This window comes from Nyctereutes procyonoides, unplaced genomic scaffold, assembly GCF_905146905.1.
Source record: "Nyctereutes procyonoides isolate TBG_1078 unplaced genomic scaffold, NYPRO_anot_genome, whole genome shotgun sequence".
In the NCBI taxonomy this organism is placed as follows: domain Eukaryota; kingdom Metazoa; phylum Chordata; class Mammalia; order Carnivora; family Canidae; genus Nyctereutes; species Nyctereutes procyonoides.
The window spans coordinates 77655766-77669398 of NW_026575146.1; the positions used below are offsets into that span (position 1 = coordinate 77655766).

A 13633-nucleotide genomic window follows, 5' to 3' on the forward strand; every position below is an offset into this window, starting at 1 on the left:
GGATCCCCCTTCCAGGGACATTACAGCCCCGCCACACCTCACCTTCCCTGTCCCCCTTCAGGCACAAAACCAGGGGGAATTTGCTCCTACAGCTCATGGCATCCATCTGGGAAGAATTAAAGGTGATTACACAATCTGCAGCTAGTTGTGATTTCAAACCATTTAATTGGAAACAAGGGAGATACAAATAACAATTTTCCCTTTTGCTTGTTTATTTCTCTTAAAAGATTTCACTAATTTCACTATATCCCTTAAGGCCTTTGTGTCCTCCAAAGACTGAATCTGGAGATGAGCATCTTCTGGGTCCTATTTATCAGGAATCCTTTGCCTGTCCAGGGAGGGAAGCACATCCTTCCAAGGCGCCCATCCCTTATCAGAGGTGGGTTCTAGCAGCCACAGAACCCATCCCCCCCCCCACACACACACCCGTTGCCCTAGGGAGGGTGTAACCCTCACTCAGAGTTCCCCCCGGGCATGCCGGATGTAGTGTTGATGCAGCCCAGCTTCCTGGGCAAAGTCCTGACCACACTCAGTGCAGGCAAAGGGGCCTGGAGGGGCGCGGGTCTCATGGGCCTGGCGGTGCCGCCTCAGAGAAGCAGCCTGCCCAAAGGTCTTGCCACAGTCAGGGCAGGGGAATGTAGGGTGGGCAGCAGTGGGTGCAACTGGCGTGGAGGGCCTGGCCGCTGGACCATGGCTGCGCTGATGGGCGAGCAGGGCCTTTGAGGAGGGGAAGGAGCGGGCGCAGGTGAAGCAGATGAAGAGGGCCCCCTGCAGCTTCTGGGCCACGAAATCGGCTGGGTGCTCCCGCTTCATGTGACGCTCCTGGAACTTGGAATCGGCGAAGGTGATGAGGCAGCGGGTGCACTGCGGGGCCCCCAGGTGGCCTGAGGGACGTGGGGAGAGGTCGGGGGGAAGCCAGCAAGAGTCACCAGGACCTCTCCCAAGCCCCAGGGTCTTGCCAACAATTTACATTCAGTGCTTACTACATGCCAGCTGTACGCCAGGGCTGGACAGTGGCACAGGCAAACTATTACAGGACGTTTTATGGGTGAGCAGACTGAGACTCTGAAAGGTTAGGAAACTTGCTAGGAAATGAAATGGTGGAGTCAGGAATGGAACCCAGGGAGTGTGCTCTCCCAGCAGAGCCATGTGATTAGAGCACAGCCTCTGGAGCCAGACTACTTGGCACTGAATCCCAGATCTGCCACTTCCTAGGCAAGTACAACGGTTTCCTCATCTGGAAAATGGGGTCATAACCATATCAGGATGGTTGACTGATCAGTACAGTTACAACTACCTCATGGGGTTGTTGGAGGGAGTAAATGGATTATTAACATAAAGTGCTTAGAACAGTGCTACACAGTGGTTTGTGGTTACTCGTATTGAGAAAGAGAAAAGCAGCTTGACAGTTAGGGGCTGGCCTGGCACTCACAGCTAGGCCTTGGTGTTCTCCTGTTGAACAGAAGCAGTTTCACAGAACCTTGTCAGACAAAGCCATGCTGTGACTGAGATGAATCACATCAAGACCATGCCAGAATAACGTCTGATCACAGATAAAACATGAACATTGTCCAAGCCACAAAAATGACCAAACATCCCCCTATCCTGGCTCACAGGAGGGGCTGCTGCTGCTTTATCAATCACAGCTTGAGCCTTTGTACCCCCCCCCCCGATAAGATTTATTTACACAGCCAACCTATCTTTTGCCCCTACTTACTGGCAGCATTTAATTGGAACAAAACCCTTCCTTGAACCTTCTCCCAAATCACTTAAGATAAGTCCTTTCTAACACTGAGATGCCCCACAGTGCTTCAGGGTGTGTGTGCTTCCTCAGTGCAATGAGCGATAAACCCAACTTGTTCAAATGCAGGTGTGTTCCTGGTGGTCTTTGGCGGGAGGACCTTGACACTGGAGCTCATTGTCCCAGATAACCTCTTTGCCTCAGCTCCCTTATCTGAAAGCAATGCCAATTCCATTGGGTCTGTCAGGAGGACTGAGATAATGAGGGTTAAACTCTTAGAAAGTGCCCAACACCTAGTAAGCATTCGGTAGAAGCTGTTGCTATCCTATGTCAAACTGGCTACCTGTAACATCAGACTCCCCGATATCAAACCTTCCCCTTCTCTGCCACTAATCCCCTTTACAGCCGTGTCACCTGAGTAGTGGCAACCTCTTGTGACAGGGAAACCCGAGCCCAAGTCACACACCCAAAGTCTGGGGCAGAGTTGGCACTGGAACCTCGGGTCTCCTCTCTCAGTGTCCAACATTTTCTCCCACCCAAGCCTCTCTGGGTGCCACTCTGTCCGTCCAAACTGCAGCCAATTCGAACTTATGTGGCCAGAGCGGGATGGGTACATCTGAGCACAATAAACGTAAGGGTAGAGAATGGCAGTTCCTGGTAGGGCAGCTTATAAACCATTTATTACAGCCCCTTTGCAGCAGGCGAGTGCTTGTAACATGCCTGGGACACTGAAATCCTTTTAGCTAGCTAGCATCGGCTCCAGCACCCCACCCGTCTGGCCAGCAGCACTCACAGATGTCGCCTCCTGGGCTGCGGGGACTCCTCTCCTGGGGCGAATCCTGCTGCTCCATGGCCCCTTCGAGATGCGGGTCCTCCATAAGGCCTGGGATCCCTCTGGTCAAGAGAGCAGCACGCATGACAGGACAGTAAATCAAGTGAAGTCGCTCATGTTTCCGTTGCATGAAGGGGCCCGCAATCCTATGACCTCTGGCAGGCTCCCCTTGCCTCCCGCCCACCCCCACCCCACCCCACCCCACCCCACCCCGTAAGAGGCCATCCTCTTGAACTCTAACCTGGTGGAGCTCTCCTCAGGGAAGCTTCGACCCTCTCAAAAGATCCGACTCCCCAGGCCTGTGACACCCCGTGGAGCCTTCTGACCTGTGTGAGACCTCTGGCCTCCCACATCTAACTCCCCGAACTCCGGGCATGGAACCCTTGGTCTCTTGATCTCTTGACACCAGCTCTCCCACGTGTCTTGAGGCGGGTAGTGGCGCCCAGGTCTAACCCGCCTCCTCCCGGGAGGCATCTTTCTCTGACATCCTGTGACCCTCGTTCCACCCCGGGCCCCCGCCTCCCACGCGCGCCTTCAGCCTCGGTTCCCTCCTCCCGAGGCCCGGTAGCCCCAGGCCTCGGCTTTTCTCCGGACAGCAGCGGGCTGCTCTCGTCGCGCCCGTCAGCCGCTCGTCACAGCGCCGCCACCCGGAGGGCAGCGGGGTAGGGCCCCCCGAGGCTCAAGGTCCCAGTGGCTCCCACGCCCTTTCGCCGGAGGAGCCTCTCGAAGCCGAAACCCCGGCTCCTATCCGGCAGTGATGCAGTCGCGCCAGCCGGGTCCTCAGAGAAACGCGAGGGGTCCTTCCCCGCAGTGGGATGCGTTATGATGACGTTGCGGGCCGCGCGGGCCGCACCGACCTCCGCTTCTTGCGCCAATGTGGCCCGGCGCGGCTGGCGCGCAGGCGCTCTGACTCCCTCATTGTTCGGGGCCCTGCGGCAGCAGGAGCTGGGGAGCCGGCGCGCTTCGATTGCTCTGCGCAGCCGCCGTCACGGGCTGTAGCCCCGAGGTCACGCTTCCAAGACACACCCCCTCCTTAAAAGAGTGACGTCAGGTTAGAGCCCTCGGAACGGGTCTGGACGGCCCCCCCCCCTCCGCCCCAAATCGGGGCGCCCTAACCTCTTCGGCCTCCGTCCGCCCGACCCCAAGGGCGGGGCTTCCCAGCGGCTGATCGGCCGCCGCCGATCGCGCTCTCCGGTGACTGCCAGCGGTTTGCTCGGTTAGTGGTTTGGAAGGGAGGAGTGCGGGAATAAAAACCTCCATGTCCCTGAGGGAGGAGGGGCCCGGACGTCCGGATGTCTAAGATTTTGAAACCGAGAGAGTGGGGCGCCTGGGCGGCTCAGCCGGTTGAGCGTCTGTCTTCTCTCAGGTGATGATCCCCGGGGTCCTGGGGTGGAGCCCCGCATCAGGCTCCCGCTCTGCGGGGAGTGGGCTTCTCCCTCTGCCCCTCCCCCCCGGCTGTGCTCTCTCTAAAATCAATAAAATATATATTTTTAAATGTATCCAGAAAGAGGGCGGACAAGCCACCCGGATCCTTGGGGAATAGACAGGGCGTGGGTGCCGGATTTTTCCCTGGGAGTGACACGCAAGAATGGAGGGGGGACAGAGTGAGCAGACCAGGAAAGAAAAAGGTCGAGTGCTCCCTGACCCGGGTCTGCACCACCCCCTTGCCTTCCAGGTATGCCACCGCCACGGGGTGACGTGACCGCCTTGTTCCTGGGGCCTCCGGGCTGTGGCAAGTCCGCGCTGATCGCAGCGCTGTGCGACGGGAATGTGGAGACCATAGAGATTCCCGAGGGCCGGCCGGACTCCGGGATCCCCAGCCTGCGAGCAGCGGGCCCTGGCCTCTTCCTGGGCGAGCTGAGCTGTCCGCCCGCAGCGCCAGGGCCCTGGGCGGCGGAGGCCAACGTGCTGGTATTGGTGCTGCCCGGCCCCGAGGGGAACGGGGAGCCCCTGGCCCCAGCGCTGGGAGAGGCAGCGCGGGCCGCCCTGGCCCGAGGGACCCCGCTGCTGGCTGTGCGGAATCTCCGCCCTGGGGAGTCACAAGATGAAGCCCAGGCCCGGGATCAGACCGCGGCCCTGCTGAACGGCGCGGGGTTGGGGGCTGCTGCTCTCTTCGTGCTGCCCGCGGACTGCGGCCGCCGAGACGGCTGCAAGGAATTGGAGCGCCTGCGGGTGGCGCTGCGGAGCCAGGCAGAGGTGCTGCAGAGGTGAGCGAGGACTTGAGGCCTGGTGCTTTACACTTCACACCCAGAAAATGTTCTTTGAGATCGCGAGATCCCACCCCCAGTGAGTTTGGGGCAGGCCTTAACAGGGTAGCTGCTGGGGGCCCTGCTCTCTGGCCCTGGTCCTGCCCCTCAGCGCAGGTTTTGAGGTCAGCGAGGCTCCACTCCAAGCCAGCACTCAATGCTGGAGCCTTTGTCTTCTAGGCTCCGCCCCACCAAAAGGTCGCTCGAGGTTCTGACCCGTCCTCCCAGTTTCTGCCCCCTGCAAGCATTCTCAGGTCCCAAGCCCTGCTTCACTGAGCATTTTAGGAGAGGCGAGGACCTAATGCCCAAATGCTTCCCCCATGACAAAAGTTTGGAGGAAGGCTTACTCAGCACACAAGCCTGTGATCCCCGCCAAGACGTTACCCAGGGATTCACACTTTGGAACCCTCACCTTCAGCTTTGCTCCACCTTCAGCTTTGTTCTCAAGCTACACTAGTCCTTGTAAAGCCACACCCTCAGTGAGCCTTGCCCTTTCTGGATTTCCTCCCCCTCTGCCTTTCTTTAATCCCAATCCCATCTCATTTCTATGCCCACTCGCTGGCTACCTCCTAAATTTTTCCCCCCAGTCCCTGGCCACCTGTTTTATATAAGTCCAAATGAAGCCACATCTTTTTTTCCTTAGCCACTTCTTGGTAAGCACTAGTAAGCGAGGCTTTTCCCCTCACAGGCCCTTCTTCGCCTCAGTAAGCCTAGGCTCTGCAAAGAGCACCCTGGGTGACCTTGCTCCGGTCCAAAGGTGCTTGCCTTTCCTTTAGCCCACAATACAGTTGCAAGTCAGTCTTTGCCGGAGCCCCATCTTCCAGGAGTTTTGCTTGGCCTTTCTTAACCCTGCAAGGCCCTTGGGAAAGTGCCCCCTCCCCCAAAGACTGAATCTCAGAGAAGATTTAGCAGGTTCCCCTTTTTAGGTTTTGTCAGAAACCTGACCTCAACCAACCTGCCCTCCTCCCCCCATTTTATTTTTTTGTTTTTTAAAAAGATTTTATTTATTTATTCATGAGAGAGACACACACAGAGAGAGGCAGAGACACAAGCCGAGGGAGAAGCAGGCTCCATGCAGGGAGCCGGATGTTGGACTCCATCCTGGGATCACACCCTGAGCTGAAGGCAGACGCTCAACCACTGAGCCACCCAGGCGTCCCCCTCCCCCTGCTTTAAGCCCTAATTCCTATATATTGTATGATGAGCCTGGCTCCTCTGTCTTCTTTCAGAGGTTATTCAAAAACTCCACCCATATCATCCTAGTCTGGTCCCATCCCCATAACGCAGCAGCCCTCTTCTGCTCTTGACCCTCCCTTTCCCTGTCCCCTTAGGCTCCTGCCCCCGGCACAGGATGGCTTCGAGGTACTGGGTGCGGCAGAGCTGGAGGCCGTGCGGGAGGCTTTTGAGACCGGTGGCCTGGAGGCGGCGCTGTCGTGGGTTCGCGCTGGCCTGGAGCGACTGGGCAGCGCACGGCTGGACCTGGCTGTGGCCGGCAACGCCGATGTGAGCCTTGTGCTGAACGTGCTGCTTGGGCTGGATCCCGGTGACCCAGATGCCGAGCCCGTTTTCATGCCCGCGGGGCCCACGCCCTACCCGGCCCCAGAGCGTCCCAATGTGGTGCTCTGGCACGTGCCTCTGGGCTCCACGGGCACTGCTGCTGCTGCCACCCCCCATCCGACCCACTACGACGCCCTCATCCTAGTCACCCCGGGGGCCCCCACTGAGAAGGACTGGGCTCAGGTTCGGCCCTTCGTGCTGCCAGATGCGCCGCTGGTCGGCGTGCGAACAGACGGTGAGGGCGAAGATCCAGAGTACCTGGAGGAAGAGGACAAGGCAGAGAAAGAGAAGCCCAGCTGCGAGAGCTTAGAGAACACAGGCGGAGAGGGGGTGAAGAATGCATGCAGTGAGGGAAGGGAGAAACGTGGCCCGGGATTGCAGAAAGGTAGCGAGGAAGATTCGGAGAAAGCAGGCAGCGGGGAAGGCTCGGAGAAAGCGGGCAGCGAGAGTGTGCCGCCTCTTGGCGGCGGCGGGAAGAAATCAGGCAGTGGGGACGCGGAGCGTGCGGCCACGCTGAGCCCCGAGGATGAGACGTGGGAGGTGCTGGAGGAGGCGCCGCCACCCGTGTTCCCGCTGCGGCCTGGCGGCCTCCCGGGGCTCTGCGAGTGGCTGCGGCGCGCGCTGCCCCCGGCCCAGGCGGGGGCGCTGCTGCTGGCGCTGCCCCCCGCGTCTCCCCACGGGGCGCGCATGAAGGCTGCGGCGCTGCGGGCCGGGGCGTGGCGGCCGGCTCTGCTGGCCAGCCTGGCGGCGGCGGCGGCGCCGGTACCCGGCCTAGGCTGGGCGTGCGACGTGGCGCTTCTGCGGGGTCAGCTGGCCGAGTGGCGGCGGGCGCTGGGGCTCGAACCCGCCGCGCTGGCTCGACGCGAGCGCGCGCTCGGCCTGACCCCCGGGGAGCTGGCGGAGCGGACGCACTTCCCGGGCCCGGTGACCCGCGCGGAGGTGGAGGCCAGGCTGGGCGCGTGGGCGGGCGAGGGCACTGCCGGGGGCGCGGCGCTGGGGGCCCTTTCCTTCCTATGGCCCGCGGGCGGCGCGGCGGCCACCGGCGGCCTGGGTTACCGCGCGGCGCACGGCGTCCTGCTGCAGGCCCTCAACGAGATGCAGGCCGATGCCGAGGCGGTGCTGGCACCCCATGTGCCCGCGCAGTGAGGGGTGGGACGCGGGTCGGGGGGCCTGCCGGGGTGCCCAGTGTCCCTCCTGCTTGGCTCCCCCAGGGGCTGAGGACTCCACGCCCGGGTTAGAGGGAGAGGGATTGGGGGGGTCCAGATGCGTGGGATGTCTGGGCCTCTGCGGTAGCGGAGCTGGGGGCCACCACTCAGAATGCTGGGTGCTTGAAGGGAATGAGGGCTTTGAATTCATTGGGGTGGACTTTAAGATTCCAGTTGCTGGGTGGTGGGAGGTCTCCATCTACAGGAGGGAACAGGGGACTTTGCAAAAGAGCTGCAGAACCTTTGGTCGGGAATAGAGAGATGTCTGTTATTTGCTGCTGGGGGGCGAGGGGGAGGGCCTGGTGGGCCAGAATCTTTTCCCAGCTGTTGTGGGGAGGATGGTCCCAGAAAAATGAGGGAAGGAGGCAAGAGGTCTGAGCATGGTGGGCCCTGGAGGTAGCCAGAGACCAGGAATGAGGCCTTCTGGGTGTGAAGGACAGGAACCCATACCTCAGAGGTATCTCCCACAAATTCCTTATGGATTTGGACCCTGGCAATCACCTCTCTCAGTGCGAGTTTGGAAAGGGACATGACTACCCCCCTTTTATAAGTGCTGAGTGATTCAAGGGATCTTTGGTGTGTCTGTTCCTTTGTCCGTCTTTCCCTTAGTGGTTTCTATCTCTTTTTGGTCTTGATTTCTTCTGTCATTAAGCCGAACCCTTTCTGGCCTTGATATTTTATACTCCTGCCTTTTTTGGAAAAGCAGCTATAATGCTGCACTGATGCAGATATTTCTGTGTTGGCTACCTCAGGTGTCCCCAAGAGGCTCTGCCTTCTGGTGTACACACAGGGCTGCGGAGAGCAAGAGACCCACAGAACAGCGAGGTAGTGTTCCAGACGGTGGGAGTGTGCCATAAGTGAAGCAAAGGCAGAAACCACAGTGCCTGGAATGTTCTAGGCTGCCAACTATAGGTAGAAAAGATGCCACAGGTCACAGAGTTCTTGTATCAAAAAGCAGGAAAAGGGGACCCAAAAGGCCATTAAGTAGCATCTCTTTTATGAGAGATGGGGAGGGCAAAGCCCAGGGAGGGCAGGCTCTAGGCCCAACAACACACAGCAGGGTCCTGTGTGGTCTGGCCCCAACCTCATCTCCTAACCAGCCTGATCTTCCGATGCCTGGGTGGGCCACCTTGGATCCTACCCCAGGATCTTTGCATTTGTTGTTCTTTCTGCCTAGAATGCTCTACCCCCGGATCTTCCCATAACTGGTTCCTTCTTATCAAGCAGATCTCCACTCAAACGTCCCCTCAGAGAAGCCATCCCTGTCCAGTGTAACTGAATCAGCTCACACACCCCCATTACTCTTCTCAGCCAGTTGATAATTCCCTTGCAGCAATTTTTACTGTAAGCAATTACCTTATTTATTTATTTACCTATTTAATAGCTATTGTCCTTTTACCTGTCTTGTTCTCTGCTCTACCCCCAACACCTAGAAGAGTGCTTGACCCACAGTAGGTGCTTAGTAATTATTTCTTTTCATTCATTAGTCAGTGGCAGACTGGAATTTACATTGTCAGCCTCTTGCCACAAGACAGGGAAAATGAGCAAGGTGGGGAGAAACGAGTATCTGATGGGAGAGAAAGCTCCTGTCTGAGGTCAGGGGATCTGGGAAGCAAGCACGGCTTTGCCACTGTCACTCTGGGTGACTTGGACCAGTGCCTTATGTTCCATCTGAGAAATGAAAGGGCCGGATGAGAACCGTAAATACTTGCAAGATCCAATTTTCTTTGACAGCGGGAGACAAGGGTGACCGATCTGAGAGACAGGTCCTTTGCCAGATGGTATTCCCATGTCCATCTTGAACCCCTACCATTGGCCAATTTATCCCATCATAGTTGAGATGGCTGAGGGTGGAAAAAAGCGTTTGACTTTATACTGAATGGCTTCAGACATGGTCTTCAAAGGCCTTTCAGGCTTCGGGGAAAGGTATTTGCCCATCTCTATAATATCCAGTACAACACTGTCTACCTCTCAATCTAGAATGCCAGCCATGGAAAAGTGGGAGAGGTACACAGCCGTGCTGTCCAACAGAAACGGGTTGTGAGCCACATCTGTAATTTGAAATGTCCTAGCAGCCACAGTAAAAAGGTAAAAGAAAACGGTGAAAACTAGTTATGTTTTACTCAACCCAGTACACCCAAAACATTATTTCAACATGTAATCAATATAGAAAAGAATGAGATATTTTCCATTCCTTCATGCTGTCTTTGAAATCGGGTGTGTATTTTGCACTTAGCACATGTCTCATTCAGATGATAAATTCTCATCAGAAGTACTCCTGTTTAGCTTTCCTAAAGTTCATTAATGGAGAAAGAGATTCATACACCCAAGTTGTCCCGGTTATATTGAACAGTTTCCCAATAACTGAGGTGCATATCAGTTTTTTTTTAAATTTTTTTATTTATTTATGATAGGCACACAGTGAGAGAGAGAGGCAGAGACATAAGCAGAGGGAGAAGCAGGCTCCATGCACCGAGACCCCGACGTGGGATTCGATCCCGGGTCTCCAGGATCGCGCCCTGGGCCAAAGGCAGGCGCTAAACCGCTGTGCCACCCAGGGATCCCTGCATATCAGTTTTTAAGTAAAAATGAATAAACTCCATTTCTCAGTCACCCAAACCATGTTTTAAGTGCTCAGTAGCCACATGTGATGTGTGGCCACAGTACTAGACAGCACAGACCTAGAACACTCCCATCATCACAGGAAATTCTACAGACGTAGCTCTAGGGTCAGACAGTCCTCCTGACATTGGGGCAACCTTGGGGAAGTCACTCAGCAAATGGTATCTACCTCACAGGGTAATTGTAGGAATAGTGTATGTACATGCATTCTCCCCCCTGCCTCTCTCTCTCTCTCTCTCTCTCTCTCTCTCTCTCTCTCACTCACTCATACATGCACATGTCAGCATGCTGCAGCCCTCCAGAGAAGCCTGGCATATGGGGAGCTCGAACATAAGTCTTGTTGCCTTTGCCCTTGGCCCCAGGCAGTACCCAGACAACTCTAGTCTGGGCACCTCTCCTATGCCCATGCCTTTGCTCACAGAGTGCCCTTGTCTTTTTCTGCCACTTTCACACCATCTCTGATTTGGTCTGGTCTAACATTTCTGCCCTGTGCTTCCCTGCCTCAAATTCCTTCTGCCCTCATGCCAATGGGGATCATGCCAGAGATCATATCTGAGAAAGCAAGACCCAATTTTGTTTGCCTATGTCTCTTTTGGGGAGTGCTGGTTGTGTTTATATGTGTATATGAGTTTATATATGTATATGGACACTCTTGGGTGTCATGACTAATTTGGGGGAAGGGTTGTTTTTAAATTATGACTTTTGAAGGGAGTCCTAAATGTTGCTAGTGAGGCTTCTGTCTCTGGTAGCATCCAAGCAGAAAGATTAAGACTCCCTTGAGAACTGATTGCTGCTGCCCTCGGGGTGTGTCAACTCAACATCATACTTCCAGGCTGGAAGACCCTCGAAGGCAAGAATTCCAGGAAATGTATGCTACATCTTGGCATTGCCATCCATTACCAGAAGCAGAAGTAGAAAAGACAATCTCATCACCTTAGCTGAGTTTCATACATTTCTGGATAATGATGAAGAGACTTGTATCCATTGGGGTGGGGAACCAGGGAGGGCTAATCCAGGGTGTGGTTGGCCTGTGGTGCTTTTTGAAGAGGTCAATAAAAATGAGTAGAAATACCACTATGTGTCTTTTCTTTTGGGGTTTGAAGGGGAAGATGCTTGGGATTTTGCTTAGGTCTGGGGAAGGAAAGGGCTGAGGATAGTACTGGCTCTGAAGGAGGAGGAGACCAAGGGTGGGGACTCCTGGGTCCTAGGAGAGGAAAGATGGGTGGTGAGGGTCCCTAGGGTAAAGAACCCCTTGAGCTGGAATCCAGAGACTCTGCGAGTATGTATGCTGGGGGGGGGGGGCAGAGGGGAGGGTGGTGCAGGTGGAAACAAGACATTTAGACCTTAGAGAGCTTACAACAGTAAAGCATCCCAGCTCTGGAAGCAGCCTGGCCCATTAATGTCTCTCTGTAGCTGTGTTCTTGGAGAGGCCCTTCTGACTCTAGACCTCGCCACATGATTTGCCTGGAACAGCAAACACAATAGAAGTAGATGCTTGAGGGATGCCTGGGTGGCTTAGCGGTTGAGCATCTACCTTCGGCTCAGGGTGTGATCCCAGGTCCAGGAATCAAGTATCAAGTCCCACATTGAGCTCCCTGTGAGGAGCCTGCTTCTCTCTCCGCCTGTGTCTCTGCCTCTCTCTCTCTCTCTCTCTCTCTCTCTCTCTCTCTCTCTCTCTCATAAATAAATCTTTAATAGAGAAGTAGATGCTTGGAAAAAGTTCACATATTAGGGCTTCCTCTCACTGCACCCCTGTCACTACGGTCACACCGAGAAGTCCAGGCCAACCTGCTGGGTGAGTAGAGGCATGTGGCCCAGTCAGTCTTAACACCCCAAGCTATAGCCAGCCAACCGTCTGAAACCGAGCTGCCTGGCTGATAGAAGCCAAACCCAACAGAAGAGCCAGTCGGCTGATCCCAGACCAAACAGCAGACTAAATCACGAGTAAAATAAAAGGTGATTGTTCTAAGCGACTACCTTTCAGAAGAAACGTAGTCGCAGAAGAGGTAGCTGCAGAAAGGCAGCAGCCAAAGATAACAGATACAGTCTTATTCCCCGTCTCTGTGCTGGAGTCCTTTCTCCCCCGTCATGACCCAGTGATTAAAATCTGAAGCCCTTTGGGGATCCCTGGGTGGCTCAGCAGTTTAGCGCCTGCCTTCGGCCCAGGGCCTGATCCTGGAGTCCCGAGATCGAGTCCCACGTCAGGCTCCTTGCATGGAGCCTGCTTCTCCCTCTGCCTGTGTCTCTGCCTCTCTCTCTCTCTCTCTCTTTGGGTCTCTCATGAATAAATAAAATCTCTAAAAAAAAAACTGAAGCCCTGCGACTTTGTAGTCACATGAACTCCACTGTAACATCCCTCCTCTGAGCTTCAGATTCTTCTGAAGACAGGGCTGAGAATAACAGTGCCTATCACGGGGAGTTGCTGCGAGGAGAAAATGAGAAGTATGTGCTAAGAGGCTGTGGCACCCATTCATGCTGTTTAAGAAATACGTCCGTGTTGCAGACCAGGATTGCACTTCTTAGCCCCCCGTGGGGTTTGGCAGACCATGCGACTCGCTCCATCCCATGGGTTATGTCAAGTCCCTCTGGGTCTCAGCATTTAATCACCCACGCGAGACTTTCCTGCGCTTTCCCGTACACAGCAATGTTCAAGTTGGTGGCTGCCCTAGGATCCTGATGAGCAGACAGTGCTAGACATGTAGGGTGAAGGAAGAATCAACTATTCGTGAATGGAGACTCGTTCAGCAAATACTGCTCTTCCTCCTCCCACTGGAAGGGGAGTACACTTCCTTGCTCAGTTGATGTTGGCTTTGACCACAGGGTTTACTTTACTCAATGGAATGTTAGCACACCTGACCTCAGAGGGGCTCCTAATGCACTTGGGCTTTGTGCTCCTGTGATCTGCCATCAGAACACTAGCCAGGGAGCCACTGATCCCAGAACTTGTATCCTCCTCCCAAACTGGAGCCAAACCAGCTAATGCAGAGCCAAAAGGAGAACTACCCCAGCCACCCCCAAACCCTCAGAGAGAAGAATGCCTGTTAGGGCTCGGTCTGGGGATGGTTTGTTACACAGCATTACTGCAGCATTAGTCAACTAATACAATTTTTTTTAAAAACTAATACAATTTTGTTGCTTTAGGGGCACCTGGGTGGCTCAGTCGGTTAAGTGTCTGCCTTTGGCTCAGGTTGTGATCCCAGGGTCCTGGGATCAAGCCCCATTTTGGGCTCCCTGCTCAGCGGAGAGTCTGTTCCCTCTGCCCCTCACCTCGCTTATGCCCTCTCTCTCTCTCTCGTTCTCTCTCTCACATGCTTACTCTCTTTCTCTCAAATAAATAAATTTTTTAAAGCTCTGTTGCTTTAAATCACTGAGATTAGGGATTTGCTTGTTACTGTAGCATAATATATTTGATGACAATGTTTAGCACCTT

The 13633-nt window shown here is 55.1% G+C and overlaps 2 protein-coding genes across 3 annotated transcripts; one reads left to right on the plus strand and one right to left on the minus strand.

Moving 5' to 3' along the window:
• Positions 1–142: 142 nt before the first annotated feature.
• On the minus strand, positions 143–2947 carry ZNF576 (zinc finger protein 576). The gene is made up of 3 exons (XM_055310887.1): positions 2815–2947; positions 2535–2635; positions 143–884 (listed from the first exon to the last, which is right to left on the minus strand). The coding sequence occupies exons 2-3, from the start codon at positions 2617–2619 to the stop codon at positions 457–459; spliced, it is 513 nt and encodes a 170-aa protein (XP_055166862.1). The 5' UTR covers positions 2620–2635; positions 2815–2947; the 3' UTR covers positions 143–456.
• A 727-nt stretch (positions 2948–3674) lies between these two features.
• Positions 3675–11277, plus strand: IRGQ (immunity related GTPase Q). 2 transcript variants are annotated; one of them, XM_055310884.1, is made up of 3 exons: positions 3675–3789; positions 4249–4780; positions 6151–11277. In XM_055310884.1, exons 2-3 carry the CDS (start codon positions 4251–4253, stop codon positions 7520–7522), a joined length of 1902 nt encoding a protein of 633 aa, XP_055166859.1. In that variant the 5' UTR covers positions 3675–3789; positions 4249–4250; the 3' UTR covers positions 7523–11277. The 2 variants fall into 2 exon arrangements, with proteins under 2 accessions (XP_055166859.1, XP_055166861.1); XM_055310886.1 differs by lacking the exon at positions 3675–3789 and adding an exon at positions 3813–3939.
• Positions 11278–13633: the final 2356 nt, after the last annotated feature.

Bases quoted from the DNA above. Each gene is read 5' to 3' on its own strand.
- ZNF576 (XM_055310887.1), bottom strand. From the start codon at position 2,619: ATGGAGGACCCGCATCTCGAAGGGGCCATGGAGCAGCAGGATTCGCCC. The intron at 885-2,534 runs GTGAGTGCTGCT...CACGTCCCTCAG, and splicing joins CAGCCCAGGAGGCGACATCT to GCCACCTGGGGGCCCCGCAG.
- IRGQ (XM_055310884.1), top strand. From the start codon at position 4,251: ATGCCACCGCCACGGGGTGACGTGACCGCCTTGTTCCTGGGGCCTCCG. The intron at 4,781-6,150 runs GTGAGCGAGGAC...CTGTCCCCTTAG, and splicing joins CAGGCAGAGGTGCTGCAGAG to GCTCCTGCCCCCGGCACAGG.